Here is a 17,828-nt window from a genome sequence, read left to right on the forward strand (position 1 = left end):
TTCTCTGCCCAGGCAAGGACCCTCCCCAGCATCCCCGGCCCTCACTCCTGCATCTGCTTGTATGCCTCCAGGGCTGGAGAACTCACTGCCTCTCTGCCAACAGTGGAGCTGACCCAAGCCTCAGGACCCACGCTCAGAGGACGAGAACACCCTGGGTGAGAGGCAGGGATGGAGGAGGGGCCCCAGGCAGGCTGAGTGGGAAGACAATGAAGGGGGGAGAGAGCGCACCTGTACCCACCCCCACCCTGCTGGCCAGCCTGAGGTGAGGCCCCCAGCCCCGCGCCAGGGACGGAGGACAAACGGTGGTTTTGTCCTTGGCCAGCGGGCGGCCCGCACCACACAATGACCCTTTCATCAGGCTGAAGGAGTCCTGGGCCGGGGTTTCATCTGACAAGGGAGGGCACCCGGCCTCCTGTCCCTTTGGGAGGGGAGCTGAGCCCCATCTGAGCCGGACCCAAGGCTGTGTAGGGCGGCAGCCTTAGGAGCCTGCTACCGCCTCTCCATCTGCTGGGGATGACAGGGAGCAGTGTGAGCCGTGAGGGCTTGGGCTCCCACTGCATGTGGGTCCTAGTTCTGCGGGCTCCGCATCCTGGCCCTGGGCCGATGACCTAGACACCCACAACCGAGCCCTCTACCTCATCCAACACCGCCATGCCACACCCAGGGTCTGTCAGGGTCCTCCGAGAACAGAGCCTTGGTCCACACCCAAGCAGGGGCCCTGGGCTCCCCATAGGCACCCACCTGCCCTGCCAGGGTGACTCAAGCCTCCGGGGATGTGGTGGGTGGGAGGGGAAGGGGCGGGAGTGTGACTTGCTTGGCCGTTGTCCACTGTGTCCCCAGAGGAGCCCAGGGAAGTGTGTGAATGAGGGAACAATAATGTGCCGTCGGTGCCTCAAAAATCACCAACTTCATGATCATCACCTCACCCCCCCCATCAGCACCTCCAACTGCTGGCTGGAGCCTGAGGCCCTGGGAGACCCCGATTCCACTCCTGGTGGGACTGCATAGGGGGAACTTCCTTTCAGAGGCAGCGCTGGCACTGGGTGAGGAGCTGGAACTGGGAGGGCTGAACCCCTGGGATCCAAGGTGACCTTGGGAAACAGCCTCTTCTCTGGATCCTGGCATCCCATCGGCCCACCTCAGCAAGATGCTCTGAGCCTCCCTAGAGGGGAACCCCTGGTGAATGTGTTTGACAGTATTGTTCCCTCTTCTAGGGGTCTCTTTCATGTGCCTGTTTAGTCTGGCCAACTCCTATCCATCCTTCAAAACCCTGTCTGAGAGTCATCTCCTCTGGGAAGCCCTCTGAGATGCCCTAGGGGGTCCACCACTCCTTCCTGAATGAACACAGCCACTGGGCCTCCCTCTGTGCTGCCTGTGGCCAACCTCCCTGTTCCTGATAGCTGAGAATGGCCTGTCTCCTGCACACCGACCACACCAGGCATCAAGCTAGAGCTTCCCACAGCCACCCGGTGAGGTTTGTGCTCCCATGATCTGCACTGGAGAGGGAAGAGCTGGGCCTTGGGACACAGCCAGGCGGTGAGGGCCCTGTGGAGTCAGGATGAGGACCCAGATCTGAGTCACTATCATGCCCTTTGGCCTCACGGGAAACCATGTTAGAAAACGGCGCATTATCCTACAGGCCTCAGTGTACAACCGTGGAGTCCAGCGTCACCCCAGGACCTCCTGTCCTCCCTCTGCACACAGACGGTCCAGGATGCACATTCTCCCCTTTAGCCAATGGTTGTTGGGTCTCGTCCACGTGGTGGTGAGTTCTGGGGAGTTTCCTGTGATGAGGGAGGCTCCACTTGTCCACCTCCAGTGGGGGGTCCCCAGTTGAGATCTCATCAGATTTCCCAGCTTGAACCCCACATGCACACCCTCTATGGAACGTTCTACACTTTCAAGTTCCAACTACACGTGGCCTGATCTGAGCCTTGGGGGAGGGATCACCATCCCAAGTGACCCATGAGGAGACTGAGGCCCAGAGAGGCTCATGGACCTGCTCAGGGCACACAGCAGAGCCCCTCCCAGACCTGGATAGACGCAGACCCTCCAGGCTGGGAGTTGCCCCTCCCCCAAGGGCAACCTGAACACGCCTGAGCCACGGGGCGCATCCTGTCCCCACACAGGCCATGGTGCCATGGGAGTAGGCCTGGTTCATCTCCTCCCCCTCGAGGGTCATGGCCACAGCACTTCTGGGACTGTGGCTGGCACCGCTGACAAAGCCACAGCGGTGGAGCCGGGAAGAGGCCTGGCCTGGCGGGGCCGTGGTAAGCGCCCCCCCACCCTGCCACAGCCAGGTGGTCGGTGAGTAACCGCCCCGTCACCCATGACTCACTTGGCTCCCCAGAGCGGGCGGTCACCATGACAGGCTCCTACCGGAAGACCTGGGGGGGTCGTCAGAGCCAACCCCCACATCTGGGAGAGGAAGACTGAGACCGGAAGAGACCTGCCTGGGACAGAAGCGCAGCCTGGTCCTGGTCAAGGCCTCAGCCAGGCCCCCATTGCAGCTGACCCAGCACCACAAGCCTTCCTCTTGGCCTGCAGTCCCCTACCTGCCCTCCCTTGGGCCCTTACTGACCCCCGCTGGCCCTGGGAGCTCCTGTACTGACAACAGAGCTCTGCACAGAGAAGGCGAGGGCTGGCCAGAGCCGCCTAGCACGGCTGCAAGTCAGCATGTAGCAGGGGCGCAGGGCGCTTCCAGGCCAACACACCCGTCCAACCTGATCAGTGGCAGGGGCCCAGGCATGCGTCTGGGATTCGGTGTGCACCGACCACAGCCCAGAACAGGGAGCTAGAGGAGCAGTCCAGATGAAAGGGGGAGGATCAGCTGTCAGCCAGTGTCTGGGATCCCAGCAATGGGATCTGGAAAGTTCCTGAAAGTTCTCTGGAGCAGAATGAAGCCTCCACCCAGTGACCCTCCTAGCCCAGGCATCCTCAGATCCAAAGGCCAACGCCATCGAGTGTGCCTGCAGTGCTGAGGGTGGGCTGACACTCACCCCCACCTCTCACAGCTCTCCAAGCACTTGCTGCTGGCTGCCTCCCCCAAGTGCAGCCATTGGGTCGGAGACACCGAAACCAAGGTCTTCTCACTTTGCATGCTTTCATTCAAATCGAATTGCGCAGGCCCTACTCCCATCTATGGTCAGCCTTGCGCCCACCAAACAAACCGGGCAAGGGAAATCTGAGACCCGCCCGCCTCACTCTGGGAACGTGTCTGGGTTCCTCTTCGCTTGGGGAAGGCTGGCGTCAGCGTTTTCCTCCCTGTGGGGCAGGAGCTGCTGAGGGCAAGTCAGGGATGCAGTCTGCCTTCCTGTCCCCCACGACCCAGGCCGGACCCCAGCACTGGCCCAGGGATGTCTGGAAAAACTGTTTCCTTAGGAGAATTTCTGCCAACACAGCTGGGCAGTGCACACTCCAGGAGCAAGCCTGGCGGGTGTAGTCACTGCAGGCCCGGATGAGGGGCCAGCCCTGAGGTAAACCTGGGGTCTGCAGAGGTGCACTGGGCACCACCTTGCCCCAGAGGCCCCTCACTGCTGCCTTGGCATCAACTCCCACCAGGCTTCTGGGGCCCCTGCGCACCTCCCTCTCTCCGACCTTACCCCAACCCCCAACCCCCCCACTTCCCTTGCCTCCACCTCCGCAGGACTCCTGGTCTCCCACAGCGGACACCTCTCCATGAACACCGAACCTCAGCCAGCCGGCTCCAAAACTGATTTCCCAAGCACCGGAGCTGCCAATTCTCTAGCAAGGCCTAAGGCTGCAACGCCAGGATTCTGGGGAGGGGGAGGCTTCCTGGCCTCCAACCGCTAGACGCTGAAATTCCAAAGTCCCCTGGTTGATCCAGTTCCTGGAAAGGACACCAGAAGCAGGACCCAGGGACCCTGGCACTTTATTAGCCTGGGTCCCCACTGCTCAGGCGGTCCCCACCCGCATGCGCCCTGCTACCCCGCCCCCCTCAGGCGATGCCTCCGCAGCCGGGGCTGCCCGCCGGGCCTGGAGCGCTCTCTGTGCCCGGACCTTGTAATTATGTCCCACAGCCCGGGAAACCGCGGGCCTCGCAGCATCTGGCTGCGGTTGCGAACTTTTGTTTCAAGATGCGCGACTATTTATAGAAGGAAAACTGGTAGGATAGTAATTTCCTAGGAGCAAGAGGAGAAATTGGCTGCGTCTTTATTAAATGGGGGTGGGGGCGCGGCGATGTATTAGGACTGCGACCGCATGGGGGGAGGGGGTGGCGCAGGGAGCGGGAAGGCAGCGGCTGCCCCCTCTGGCCGCGTCAGGCGACCCCGGACGTGGCCCGCGTGTAAAGGAGGGGGAGGGGGAAGGGAAGAGAAGGGGAGGGAGAGCAGGCTCTGAGGTTTAATCAGTAGCATCCAGCTTAAATTCCCCCAAACGGCGGTTCCATAAATCAAACTCCTTTTTAAGTCAGAGGCCAGAGCATATGCGTCCCATTAGGAATTCGGCGAAGCCACCACTGCGCGCCCCCTGGGCTCACTGGGCTGGACTCGGCCCTGCCCGGAGCTTCTCAGAGCCCCGTGGGCTCTGCCTTGCAGGGCACACACACGCGCGCCCACGCTCTGCGCTCTCCTTTGGCCGAGACAACTGGGCGAACGCGGCCGCCAGCACGCAACGCGCGTCCTCCTCGCCCCCAGGTGAGGACTCGGCAGGGGCAGGGATCAGGCCACCCAGCGCGGCAGGAAGGCGCGAGAAGCCGCAGCGACTTCGGGGTACAGTCCGGGCGCTGTCTGGTGAAGCGCGGCGTGCACATGCATGCCGGTGTTTGCACGAGGGAGCGGGTGTGTGCGTGCGGCTCTCCCAAGTGTGGCATGGTCTTGCGCGCCGCGTGGGTTAATATGGGGAGGGGTCCCCCGCTGGTCCAGGACTCTGTTGGGACGTGCAGGGAATCTCGGCGCCGCTCGCGTGCCGGCGGGCCCTCGCGCTGGGCGTGCACAGCCTGCTCTACTCCCGCAGTCGAGCCGCTCTCGGGCCATCCTTTCTTTGACCCCAGAGCCAGGACTTCTCACTGCCGTAGCTGCCCGCCAAGTGCTCCACCTCGGCAGCTTAGGCTGGCGAGGCGACCTAAAGTCCCCCGGCTCCCACGCGCGACGGTCACCCGGTGCCCCACCCAGGGGCCTCGCTGCCGCGTTCCCTGCCCGCCCGGTTCCAGCGCTGGAGGCCCGGAGGGAGCCCACCCGCCCACCCCACACGCCGCCCGCGGCACTCACAAGTAGCTGCCGCTGGACAGGAGGAGAAAGATCTGCGGGCAATAGACGGAGACCAGCGCGCTGCGCGGCGACAGTAGGAGCATGGTGGGCCGGCGCGCCTGGCGGGGCTGAACAGGCTCCGCGGGCCGGGCGCCTGGGCCAGCTGAGGCCGGGGTCCCCGCGGAGCTCCCCGATGTAGGGCGGCGGCGCTGGGCGCTAGGGGCCGGGTCTCGTGGGCCCGGGCGCAGTTGTCGCCCGTGCCCCGCCGCTAGGGCCGCGCATGGCGCTGGGTCTGGGGCAGCGGCGGGAGCTGGGGCTGGAGTGCGGGGCGGGGACCCGGCCGGGGGCAGCGGGCGCGCCTTGGCTGCGGTCTGGACCTCCGTCCGTCTGTCGGTGCGAACCGGCTCTGTCGCTCGCTCTGGCTCACTTCTCCAAGTCTCCCGAGGCGCTCAGCTGCCATTGGACGGGCCGCCCCTACATCCGCCTCCTCCCCCGGCGGGTTTTTTTAAAGGGGAGGCTGACCGGAGCGTGCGGTGGGAGCCGCCTCCAGGGCTTGCCCAAGTTGCCTTGGCTGGGACACCCGTACCCCCACCTTTAGGGAGCCACACAGCTCTGGCCTGGCTCCGGAAGGTGCACGTGGGGGCGGCTCCCCGGGGGAACTGCGCGGAGGCTTGTGCTCTTCTTGGGGGGCTGTGCTCGGCAACGTATGCGCGTGTGTGCATGCATGTGCCTACATGTGCCTGTGTGTGCCTGCGGGAGCGTGGGCAGTCTGTGAGGACAGGTGTGTGTGCACACATGCACTGAGTGTCCTGAACCTCTGCCCCCGTGTGCCCTGGGTTTAGTGAGGTTGGCTGTGGGTCGCACACAGGCACTGCCATGGCTAACCAGGCCCAGCTTTGTGCTGGTGCTGAGCTTGCACGACCCTGCCTGGGCACCTCTTTGGAGAGGCCGCCAGTGGGAAGGCATCGCCAGCAGGTGCTGCTCTCCTCACACAGAGGCTTCCCCACTCTGGCTTCCCCATCCCGCTTCTTTTGCTCTCCTTTGAGCAGTTGGCGGGAATGGGTTTGGGGAGAAGTAGACCTACAAAGACGTTCTCCCTCCTCGAGTTCGTTTTATTTTTTGTTTAAGCTCGGAAACATAGGTCCAGTGTCCCACCTCCTGTCGTTAGACAATTCTGGTTCCACATGACCATCCCTTTACATCTGAATCACAGCACAAAGCAGGAAGATGGCAAGACAAGCGAAGGCTGGGCGGTCTGGCCCGCCGTCTTGAGGAAGAGGATTTTCTAACTTCTAGACCTGGTGTGGAGGCTCATCACCCAGGAGGAAGCAGCCACTTCCTCCACCTTCATCCCTCCTAGTCCAGGGCTCTCGGGCCCCTCTGCTTCTGGCCCCAAAGGCAGGGACAGGCTTTCGGCAGGGCTGGTCCTAGAACTGCAGTGACTCCAGTTCCAGTGAGCAGAGAGTGTCCAGACTCCAGACGGGCTCCTCTGAGTTCTGCTTTGGCCTCCTCCAAGGCTGGAGCTGAAGGCCGCTCAGTCCAAAAAGGGCCCTGGGTGAGAAACTGTGACTCCCTGAAGCCATCAGGTTTTCAAATTGCTCCAAATCCCAGGTACATTTGTTCTTAGGGCCCTGACCCCTAAGGGATTGTGAGGGCTGAGTTCTGGTTCCAGCTGGTACTGGAGTCCTCCAGGGGTTGTACATGTGAGTTGCACCAGGCTTAGGGGCACATGTGTGTGATGGCTGCACGTGCCCAGGTGGCCCCCCTGTGTAATTAAACACAGGCAGCATGCAGGGAAGTGATCACGTAATACCCCATCCATGCATACAACCTCTGATCTTTGGTCAGAACTTTATGACCCTGAAAATCCTAACTCCTGGGATGCAGATGCCCTGGAATACACCATCTGGAGGAGTCCCCAGGGTGTCAGCCTCAGTGACATCATAGTCTTTAACAATAAGAAAGATTCTCCTGGTATCTACAGGTGTTCATTGGGACACATATCTCCAGCACCCACAGGGCAAAGGCCCTCAGGAGTAACACAGGCAGCACGCAGTGAAGGGGGTGTTGTGACCCCATTTTTTGGATGAAGAAAGGGAGGCTGAGAGGTTAAAGGGCTCACTCAAGGCCACAGGCTAGGAGTGACAGGAGGACAGAACAGACAGCCCATTGGTCCCAGACTCCCCAGCCTCCTCCTTAATGCAATGGGCTTCTAGGTCATTTAACCCCTGAGGACACACCTGGGCCCAGCTTCCCCCTTCTACTGCTGCGCGTAGCCAAGATGGCTTGCAAAGAAAGCAGGGCCCTTCTCTCCAGTCCTGGCGGGCAGGGGCTGAGCCTCGAGGGAGGGATTGGCTCTCCTTCCCTTAGCAGATCCCAGGGTAGATCTCTGGCTTTCCTGCTTGCCATTCCACAGGGTGTTCGGAGGCCACATTTTGGAAATCCAGGAGGTGGGTGGGGAGTGTGTGTTTTAGATTGGCACACCGGGGGGAGGAGTTTCCCCTCCAGGGGTCCGGGGTGGGGCCTGAGGGCAGAGCCAGGGCCACACAGAAGGCAGCTCAGCCACTGCTTCGCTCTTACCACCTCCCAGAGGGAGGCTGACACAGGTGCCCGGGGCTCAGGCTGGGCTACCCGGAGGCCCGGTGGGGTCTTGCTCACTCAGACCTCTCAGACACTGGCCACCACCCCGTTCAGGATGGCCAGAGCTGCAATCCCTGTTTACAGAAGGGACCAGGAGGCTTGGGAAGGGCACACAGACCTCAAGTCCTGGAAGCAGCCCCAGGAGCGGGGCTAGGGTGGACCGTCAGCTCCTTCTGCTGTCTACGGGGGTTCCTAGAGGTCTTCCCACCCGCTCACTCGTGGGAGGAAGGGCTGCTTTCCGATGACTGATGCAGAAGAATGGACGCAGGAACAGCAGCCCACAGTGGGGGGGCCAGAGCCAACTGCAGCCCCAGCTCTGTCACTGAATTCTGAGGACAGTGACTTAGGTCCTGTGCCCAGTTTCCTAATCCTTGAATCCGGGAGAGTAAAAGCGCCTAACTCTAGGGGTGCCAGGAGGGGGAAGGCCTCAGCGCTGAGAATCAGGCTGCAGGGACAAAGCCTCATTAAGGGTTGCCATCACTTTGAGGGGCCCAGCGGGAGTCACTGCAGGACTGCTGAAGATGCAGGAAAAGAGCAGCCTGCCCACTCCACCCCCCCGCCCAGCAGGCTCAATGCCCCGCACCCCTCACCTCCATAAACAAACACCCAGGGACACAGCCTACCCACAGACCTATGATAAACGGGGCTACCGGCAGCCGCAGGCACGCCCGCCCAGACCTGCAGGGCTCAGGCTAGGACGTGGGCTTCCAGTCCTGCCTCTGAAGCCACTGGCTTTGTCTCTGCAGGCCTTGGGCCTCAGTTTCTCCACCTGTAAAATGGCGGGGCAGAGATGGGATGGAGGGTGATGGAGAGACGATTCCCAGCGCCTGCTTCCACCTCGCCGCCTGGGAAGCCGCGTCTCCCACCAGTGGTACCCGAACCAGCCCCTCCCGCGGGTCTGTTCACCGCCTTGCCTGTGGCCTGGACCGGGCTTGCCTCGGGGCAGCCGGCGGCGCACAGTAGGCGCGCAGGGCGCGGCGGGGCCCGGGTCCCCGCAGGTGCCAGGAGCGCGGGGCCAGCAGCGGGCGGTGGGCGCCCCAGGCGAGGTGCACCGCACCCCCTCTCCGTCACGCCGTTTCTCCACCCCCACTTCGAGCGAAGCCGAGACAGATTCTGTCTAAAGGAGATCGCGGCTCAACAGGTAAGGACTCGGCTGGGTTCAGGAATGTGGAAATACGACTCGGAGCAGCTACGGCAGAGAGCAGCTAGCGCGGCTCGCCGGGCGCCCGCCCGCCGGGCCGCGCCAGGGGGAGCGCGGCGAGAGGGGGCCGGGCCCAGGGCCCAGGGCCCCGGGCGGGCGGGGCGCGGGCCCCGGACCGAGCCCGAGGCGGCCCGGCCGGCCCCACGGCCCATCCCGAGCCAGCCGGACGAGTTGTCAAGGTAATTTCAACACGTCTGGGTGATGGATAGAGACGAAGGGCCGCGGCGGGTGCCCCGGCCTGCGCGCTCGCGGCCGGGTGCGCGCCCCCCGCCCTCCCGGGCCTCCGCAGGCGCCGGACGCCCCCCGACCCCGCCCCGGCGCACCCTCCAGGCGGCGAGCGCTCGGCCCGGGCTCGGCGCCCAGCGCAGCCCGGGGGAGGGAAGGCGCGTCCCACCCCCGGGGCCTGGAGCCCAAACAGGTGAAAGTACGCGCCGGGCACGCTCGCCGCTACCCGCGAGCCCGGCCGGACCGCCCGCGCGCCCCGCTCTCTCTCCTCCCGCGCTGGGCTCGGCGCCCCTCGGGAGCTCAGGAGGTTGGGCTGCGTCTCTGCTGGCGTGGGGCGAGGGTCTGACACACGGGCCAGCCCCGGAGCCCAGAGAGCTGCCGTGGCCCCCTCCAGTCCCCACGTCCCCACGGGGACGCCCTGGAGGCAGCTCCTTCGTGCTGTCTTGGCCCCTGGCTGCTGCCCTCGCCCACGGGGTACTCACCCGAGCTTCACGTACAGGACGCCAAAGCAGAGAAACACGTAGAAAATCCACTTGCGAAAGTTTCTGTGCATGATCCAGGGAGGGGGGCTGCGCCATAGACAGCGGCGGCCGGAGGGGACGCGCGGGCCCGACAGGGCCGGGCAGGGGCCAGGGGGCTGCGGGCAGACTGCGCTCAGCCGGCGCTGCGGCTCGGGCGGCCGGCGACGCGCGGGCACTCGGCGCGCGCTGCCACCATGGTGAGCCCGGGATGCCGCCGCCGCCGCGTGAGCCCGGGGAATTGACCCAGGCTGGGGGCCGCGACCTCGAAGCCCGGTTGAGCGACCGTGGACCCCTGCAAGCGGGGGCCGGGGGCCCGGGCGCGGCTGGCGGGCGGGTGCAGCCTGCACTAGGCGCAGCCGCCTGAGGCCGTGAGCGCCTCTCCGAGCGCCGCGGCGGCCAATGTGTCCGCACTTGTCGGCCTCCCCAGGTGACTCGCGGCCCCGGCAAGCGAGCCGCGAGCGAGCGAGCGCGCCCCAGGTAGGGAGGATCCGCCTCCCGCCCGCCCTCCTCGCTCGCCGCGCGCTCTCTCCCTCGCTCCCTGGCTCTCCCCTCCCTTTTCTCCTCCCTCCCCCGTGACACACAAACGCATCTACCCCCCGGCCCCCCCTCCCCAGGCCAGCTCCCTTCCGACTGCCCTCCGGGGACTGGGCGGGGGAAGAGGGCTTGGGTGACGGGTGGTGGGGGTGCTGAGAGGGTGCGGCTCGGAAGAGACACCTGCGCTCCTCCGCGCACGCGGGGGTAGGGGCGGGGGTACAGGTGGGGGCGGGAAACTACTGGTACAGGTCGCGGTGCCACTTGGCTTCCAGTTTCCGGTGGGGGAGGGAGAGACCACCCACTCCCATTGCCTCTCCGAGTGCACTTCCCTGACCCCCAAAAATTATCTGCATGGGGTACTCTGGGGCCATCCTTTTAGTCCAGGCATCGCTGCCACTCCAGCTAAACCTCAATGGGAGATTCCCACAACCCCAGGTCCCAGCACTGCTGCCACCTGCGCTAGCCCAGCTTTGGGACCTGAAAGATGACAGACGGGCTAACCTGGCCACATGCAGGGAGATGGCATGCGTGACCTCCTGCAGAACCCATTGGCCAAGCGCCGTGATGGAGGCCTGTGGAAGGAGGTTGAGGGGCTTCCCCGGCACTGGGGGAGGCTCCTGGTCCCCAGAGACCCTGCCCCTGCGCCATGGTTTTCGTGGCTTCCTCTGCAGCGCCCAGCTGTTTTCAGTTTCCCCGAGGAGAGCCCGAAGTCAGATTGACTCGGTGCCGCGCACACCCAAAGCCCATCTAGCCTGATTCGGCTAGACTGATTCGGCTAGCCTGATTCAGGGCGAACGAGCGCCAGAGTCCCGCAGACCCTGCTGCGCCAAGCCTAGTCTGTCCTCAGTGGGCAGGACCCAGACCCACAGCCAGATCGCTGTCCAGGCCAGGCTCCCTGCCTGCTCTGTGCTTTCTCAGCCCTGGATGGCTCCCGGTGCTGCAGGCGGATGGGACAGGGAAGAGCTCAGTCCCCGAGGACCAGCAGGGACTGCGGCCACCAAGGCGAGAGTCTGTGTGTGCATCTGGCTGCCCTCTCCCACCTGGCCAAGCCTGGGTAGGGACCTCGAGCTCAGAGCCTGCCTCCCCTGCCCCCCGCAGTCCCGCCAGACCCCCGCCCCTGATCCCTTCTTAATCCCTCCAAATCCCTGAACCTTTGCCACGACCCCGGTGCAGGTCATTCCTGGGCCCCTCGATCTGAGGCCCCCGGTGCCGCCGAGCCCCGTGCGCCGATGGGGAGGGTTCCCAGATAAAAGGGACATTGGCGATCAGCACAGACAGGGGAACTGAGGCACAGGAAAAAGTGAAATGGCAATAGCAGGTCCACCCCTGGGTGGCCCCTGCTCCCCAGAGCCCCACTCTAGGGCAGCCACCCCCATTTCACGGCCTGGAAGCTGGACGCGGGGAGCGGAAGGGTCTGGCCTGGCCCTCGCAGCCAGTGGCTGGCGCGGGCGCGGGCGCAGCTCGGGCGCGGGCGGATGCTGCCACCCGGCGGCGGCACTGAGGGAGCTGGGACTCAGGCGCGCAGGGGCTGGAGGTGGCGGGCGGCGGAGCCACGCCAGGCCCCGGGGCCATGAGGCAGGAACCCCATCCCCTCCCGGAGCCCGGGACCCTGTCCCCACTGCCGCCAGCCTCAGTCTCGGCGCCCTTTAATTGGGCGGATCGCCAGGAGCTGTCGGGCTGTGGCGGAGCTGGAACCACAAGGACTGCACCGGCGGCCTCCCTGTGGCGGGTCTGGGCGCTTGACCCCCGACCCAGCCGCGCCAACCTCCACCCGATCTTCTTCCGGCCCGAGGTGGGGTCGGCTCTGGGACCGGCCAGGCGGGGTTCATCCAGGAGAGGAGGGGGTTACGGTCGGTGGGCGGGATGCCCGGGTTCGTTCGCAGCCTCGGCTGCGTCTCAGTGCCTCGGTTTCCCCGGGAGAGCGGGAGGCGGAGCCGCGCCTCGGAGCGCGGAGGGACCGCGGCGTGGTGCTGCCCCCTGTCGGCCGCTGGGAGAGGCGGCGTGCGGAGAAGGGCGCGGAGAAGGGCGGGGCTGAGCGGGGTCCGGGCTGCTTGCAACCCAGCGAGTCGCTCCCACCACGGGGTCCGGTTTCTCCGTCGTGGTCTCCGAAGGTCTTTGAATGGCTCCAGGGTTGGGGAAATGTGGGGTGGGAGGAGCTCACAGCCCACGCGCACACAGCACACATACACCACACTCAAACAACACACATACACCACACACAAACAACACACACCACACACACACGCACACACGACACAAAACACACATACACCACACACAACACACGCCACACAAAAACACACCACACACACACCACACACAACACACACCACACACAACACACAAACACACACCACAAACACACAATACACAAATCACACAACACCACATGCAACACACACAACACACATAACACACACAACCCAGAAACATACACCACACATACCATACACACAGCACACACCAGAAATCACACAAACACACAACACTCGACACACCACACAAACGCAACACACAACACAACACACCACACAGTACACACACAGCACACAAACACAGCACACACAACACACAAACACAACCCACAACACACAGCCACCATATAACACACACACAACACATACAAAACACAATACACACGCAACACACAACACAACACACAACACACGCAAACACAACACACAACAGACACATGCAATGCAATACACACAACACAGCATGCACAAACACATCACACACACCACACACCACACACATCACAAACACAAAAAACACAACTCACACAACGCACATAACACATCACACACACATTAGACATAACACACATAAACACAACACACCACACACACAACACATGAACACCACACACACAACACAACGCACACACGCCACATTCATACACCATGCACCCATACCACACCACACACACACCACACACAGGCAGCAGGAGTCCCCAGGGCAACAGGGCAGCTGTATCTGAGCCTCCACCCAGCTGGGGCTCCAAAGGCTGGTCCCAGGCCTCAGAGGTCTGCATGACCACAGGCAGGTCCACTGTCCCCCCATATGGGATCACGGCTCTGATCATCTCGAATGTGAGGGTGGCCGGGATCCAGGCCCAAGGGTCCCCACGCCTGTTGTGGGTAGGGGGTGATTGAGTGGGTGGAGGTGGAGCCTGTGCTTCTGCTGGGAGTGGAAGCCTCTCTGGTTCCCAGTCAGCATGGAGACCTGTCAAGGCCTGATGTCTCCAAAGTCAGGACACCCTGGGGCCCCAGATGGTCACCTTTGGGCTCCATGGAACTCAGCTACTTCTTACCTGTGTGTGCTGTGTGTTTCTGTGTTGTGTGTGGCGTGTGTTGTTTGTGTGGTGTGTGTGTGGTGTGTGTTTGTGTGTTGTGTGTTGTATGTGTGTTGTGTGGGGGTGTGTGCATATGTGGTGTGTGTGTCTGTGTATGTTGTGTGTTGTGTTTGTGTGTTGTGTTTGTGTGTTGTAAGTTTGTGTGCTGTGTATGTGTTGTGTGTGGTGTGTATGGTGTGTGTGCATGTGTCATGTGTGCATGTGTGTGGTGTGTGTGTTGTGTGTGGTGTGTGTTGTGTGTGGTGTATGTTTGTGTGTGACCGCAGGTAGAACTGTCAATGTCCCCAGCCCGGGCATAGTAATCATGAGCCCACACTCCATGGGGTTCTTCTGACAGGGGAATGAGTTAACTCAAAAATGATCGACCAGCCGCGCACAGGGGCTCACGCCTGTAATCCCAGCACTTTGGGAGGCCCAGGTGGGCAGATCACGAGGTCAGGAGATCGAGACCATCCTGGCTAACACAGTGAAACCCCATCTCTACTAAAAATACAAAATATTAGCCGGGCGTGGTGGCAGACACCTGTAGTCCCAGCTACTCGGGAGTCTGAGGCAGGAGAATGGCGTGAACCCGGGAGGCGGAGCTTGCAGTGAGCTGAGATCGAGCCACTGCACTCCAGCCTGGGCGACAGAGCAAGACTCCGTCTCAAAAAAAAAAAAAAAAAAAAAAAAAGATTAACCTGGCCAGGTGTGGTGGCTCATGCCTGTAATGCCAGCACTTTGGGAAGCCGAGGCAGGCAGATCACCTGAGGTCGGGAGTTCAAGACCAGCCTGACAAACATGGTCTTTAGTAGAGACCAGTCTCTACTAAAAATACAACATTAGCCGGGCGTGGTGGCACATGCCTGTAATCCCAGCTACTTGGGAGGCTGAGGCAGGAGAATCCCTTGAACCTGGGAGGCTGAGGTTGCGGTGAGCTGAGATCACGCCATTGCACTCCAGCCTGGGCAACAAGAGCAAAACTCCATCTCAAAAAAAAAACAAAAAAAAAAATTAACCTAAAAACAAGTACAGTGCCCAGCGCACACGGGCCTTCAATCAGTGCATGTTCTATGTCCTGACCCTACAGGCCTGTGCCAGGCAGAGCTTAGGGTGTGGCCCAGCAAGACAAGCCAGGTGCCTGATCCCACTGCCAGACCACCTCCCTCCACTAGCCCCACAGTTCCCAGAGAAGGCTGAGAGGAGCTGACTGTGGGGTGGCCATAAGCAGGACCAGTCCCTAATTGCATGGGGCGTTGGGGCAAGCATCCATGTGCCCTGCCCAGGTCTCCTTGAAGTGCAGGAGTGTAGGGGAGAAGCCCACCACACCTCCCTCCACCAGGCCCATGTTGGACTCACAGGCGCCCTGGGGCCTCTTTCTTTTCTCTGGGCAGCAAGGACTCCGGACTCTCTTTTTAAGCAGCTGCCTCTATTGGGTCTGCCTTCTCTGAACATGGAGGGTTTCTGGAGGAGATGACCTGCAAGAAGCTGAGATCCAGAAGAGCATGGCCCCTGTGGGGAGAGACAAGTTCCGTGTGGCTGGAGTGGAGGCAGAGCCTTGGTTGGCCACACAAGGATCCTGGGCTGGACCTTGAGCATGGTGTGAGCCATGAACTGGTTCCATACAGGGGAGCAACAGGGTCAGGTTTCCAATTTAGACAGCCCATGTGCCCATGACACCACATTGGCCCTTGGCCAGGGTCCTCCTCTGTGTCTTGCAGGCTAGACATCTTAAGGCCAGTGCCACATCTGACTTATCCCCACGTTCCCAGCATCTAGAACAGAGGTGAGGGTTTGATGAGAGTGAAAGATGGATGGATGAATGTGTGTAATACTGGGAGGATGGATGGATGGATGGGTGGACGGACAGATGGATGTTTAATACAGGATGGATGGATGGATGGATGGATGGATGGATGGACGGACAGATGGATGTTTAATACAGGATGGATGGATGGATGGATGGATGGATGGATGGATGGACGGACAGATGGATGTTTAATACAGGATGGATGGATGGATGGATGGATGGATTGATAGATGGATGGATGGACGGACAGATGGATGTTTAATACAGGATGGATGGATGGATGGATGGATTGATGGATGGGTGGATGGACAGATGGATGTTTAATACAGGATGGATGGATGGATGGATGGATGGATGGATTGATGGATGGATGGATGGACAGATGGATGTTTAATACAGGATGGATGGATGGATGGATGGATGGACGTTTAATACAGGATGGATGGATGGATTTGCTGTGGGAGGAGAGAGCACACCCCCCTACCTTCACTCTGCCGCATGTGGACCAGTGTGGGCTGTAATGATGGAATCAGGTCTGGGTGTGGTTTTCCTGAGATGTTCCCAGTTTTAGCCCTGGAAGTTCCACATCTCGGGAACCCCTCAGTACTGGGAGAACAGGGATGGTCGGTCACCCTAGATCTAAGATTATAAAAGGAAAGATGACTTCATCTTCAGTATTTTCCTGGGTGCAAACAGTTTCTCTGGTGCCCTGGCAAGGGGCTTCTGGACTGGTCACACTGGGATGTGTTTTGTGTGGGAACGGGACTGTTAAAAGCGATTTAAATAATAATAACAGCACCCATTTAGTGAACAGCTGCTGTGCCAGGCCTGTCCCAGCTGCTGGATTCCCCTGAGTCCTCGTGAGCTTACAAAGCAGGGCCTGTCCGCACCCTCGTGCTCTGGGTTCATTTGTCCTCCCACTGGAGAGGCATTTCTGAGCACCCGTGATGTTCCAGTCTGGAGTGAGGTCCTGGGATGTGGAGAGAACACGTCCCCACTTTGGGGGCTGGCAGGCTGGAGGGGGAGGTAAGGACACCGAGGTCACAAGATAAGGGCCTGGGGCCCGAGCCCAGCACTCGCACCTGTGAGTGCACATGTAACCCAGCCTCTTCCCCAGGGGCTGCCTGCAGGGTGTGTTTGTGTCACTGTCACCAGAGTTGGAAGCTTGATTCCTTCACTACAAAGCCTCATCCCAGTTTCTCAAGATGGAATTCGAGAAGCTGCCCTCACTTCCTCATCCTTTCCGCTTCCCACACCAAATCCACTCACAAGGCCTTTGGCCCTCATTCCAAAACAGATCCTGCTCCTACCCTCCCACCTCCACCACTGCTACCTACTGGTCTGAGTCCACCCAGAAGATAAAATAGGCCCCAACTGCTCCTCTGCGTCCTCTCCTGACCTTCTGCAGTGCATCTTCCAGCCGGCAGCTGGAGGAGTTTTCGATAAATGCAAGCCAAATCAGGCCATTTCTCCTGCTTGAACCTTCTATGGCTCCCCATTGCTCTCTGAATAAATTCAAAGTCCTGATCTGGCCTGCAGCCTGGCATCTTCTGGCCCCCGCCTGTTCCTCAGTCTCATTATGTAAATGAGCCCACTTCTTTCTCCTCTCCATTCTCCATGTTGTTCCTTCTGTTACTTGAACAAGTCCAGGGTGGTTCCTGCCCCAGGACTTTTGTATGTGCTCTCTTTTAGCACAGGGCTCTTCCTCTGATTTTATGCAGCCTCAGCTTAAATGTCCCACATCAGAGGGGGCCCACACTCCTCCCCACAAACATACTCTCTGATAATTGCTACAATAACACTTGCTGTTCCCTTGGTGACACTGAGGACACTATGTCATTATTTTTTCCTGTCTGTCTCCCACCAGTACATGAGCTCCACAGGAGTCATTGCAACACCTGCTTTGGTTACTGCTCTATCCCCAAGACATAAGACAGAACCTGGAATGTAGTCAGTGCTCAATTAAGCAACGAATGAATGAATGAATGAATGAATGAATGAATGATTTTCTAGGAAGCAGCTGGCATACATAACCAGCATTGCTATAAGCTGGAGAGGGCAGAGACCTGACCTGGACTTTTTTGAACTTGACTTTGAGCCCAACTCAGCATGTCCAGTGTCACTCCATTCTTGCTGCCCTACCCCGGCTGCCTTCTTGCATCTTATGACTGGTGTGACTGACAGGCATTTCCTGAACCCCAGCAATTCCTGCTTGGGTGACACTGAACGTGTATTGGTTCCTCTAGATAAGGAGCAGGTGCTTGTTTGTTGCACCTGGCACAGTCTTGTGAAATGGTGCTACTAGACTCATTGTGCAGATGAGGAAACTGAGGTAGAGAAGGAAGTGCTTGAAGTC

General features: G+C 60.7%; 1 protein-coding gene across 2 annotated transcripts in view; it reads right to left on the reverse strand.

Annotated features, from left to right (window-relative positions):
• WNT7B (Wnt family member 7B) overlaps window positions 1-10,281 on the reverse strand; it is a 56,225-nt gene extending 45,944 nt beyond the window's left edge. The window contains exon 1 of one of the 2 annotated variants that reach the window (XM_031005637.3): window positions 9,756-10,281. In XM_031005637.3, coding sequence (XP_030861497.1) covers window positions 9,756-9,826 — 71 coding nt within the window. In that variant the 5' untranslated portion in view covers window positions 9,827-10,281. Of the gene's footprint in view, window positions 1-5,228; window positions 5,598-9,755 lie in introns of those variants that run through there. The other variant, XM_055374339.2, reaches the window with a different exon arrangement.
• Window positions 10,282-17,828: the final 7,547 nt, after the last annotated feature.

The sequence above is a fragment of the Gorilla gorilla genome, chromosome 23 (genome assembly GCF_029281585.2).
Source record: "Gorilla gorilla gorilla isolate KB3781 chromosome 23, NHGRI_mGorGor1-v2.1_pri, whole genome shotgun sequence".
NCBI lineage: Eukaryota > Metazoa > Chordata > Mammalia > Primates > Hominidae > Gorilla > Gorilla gorilla.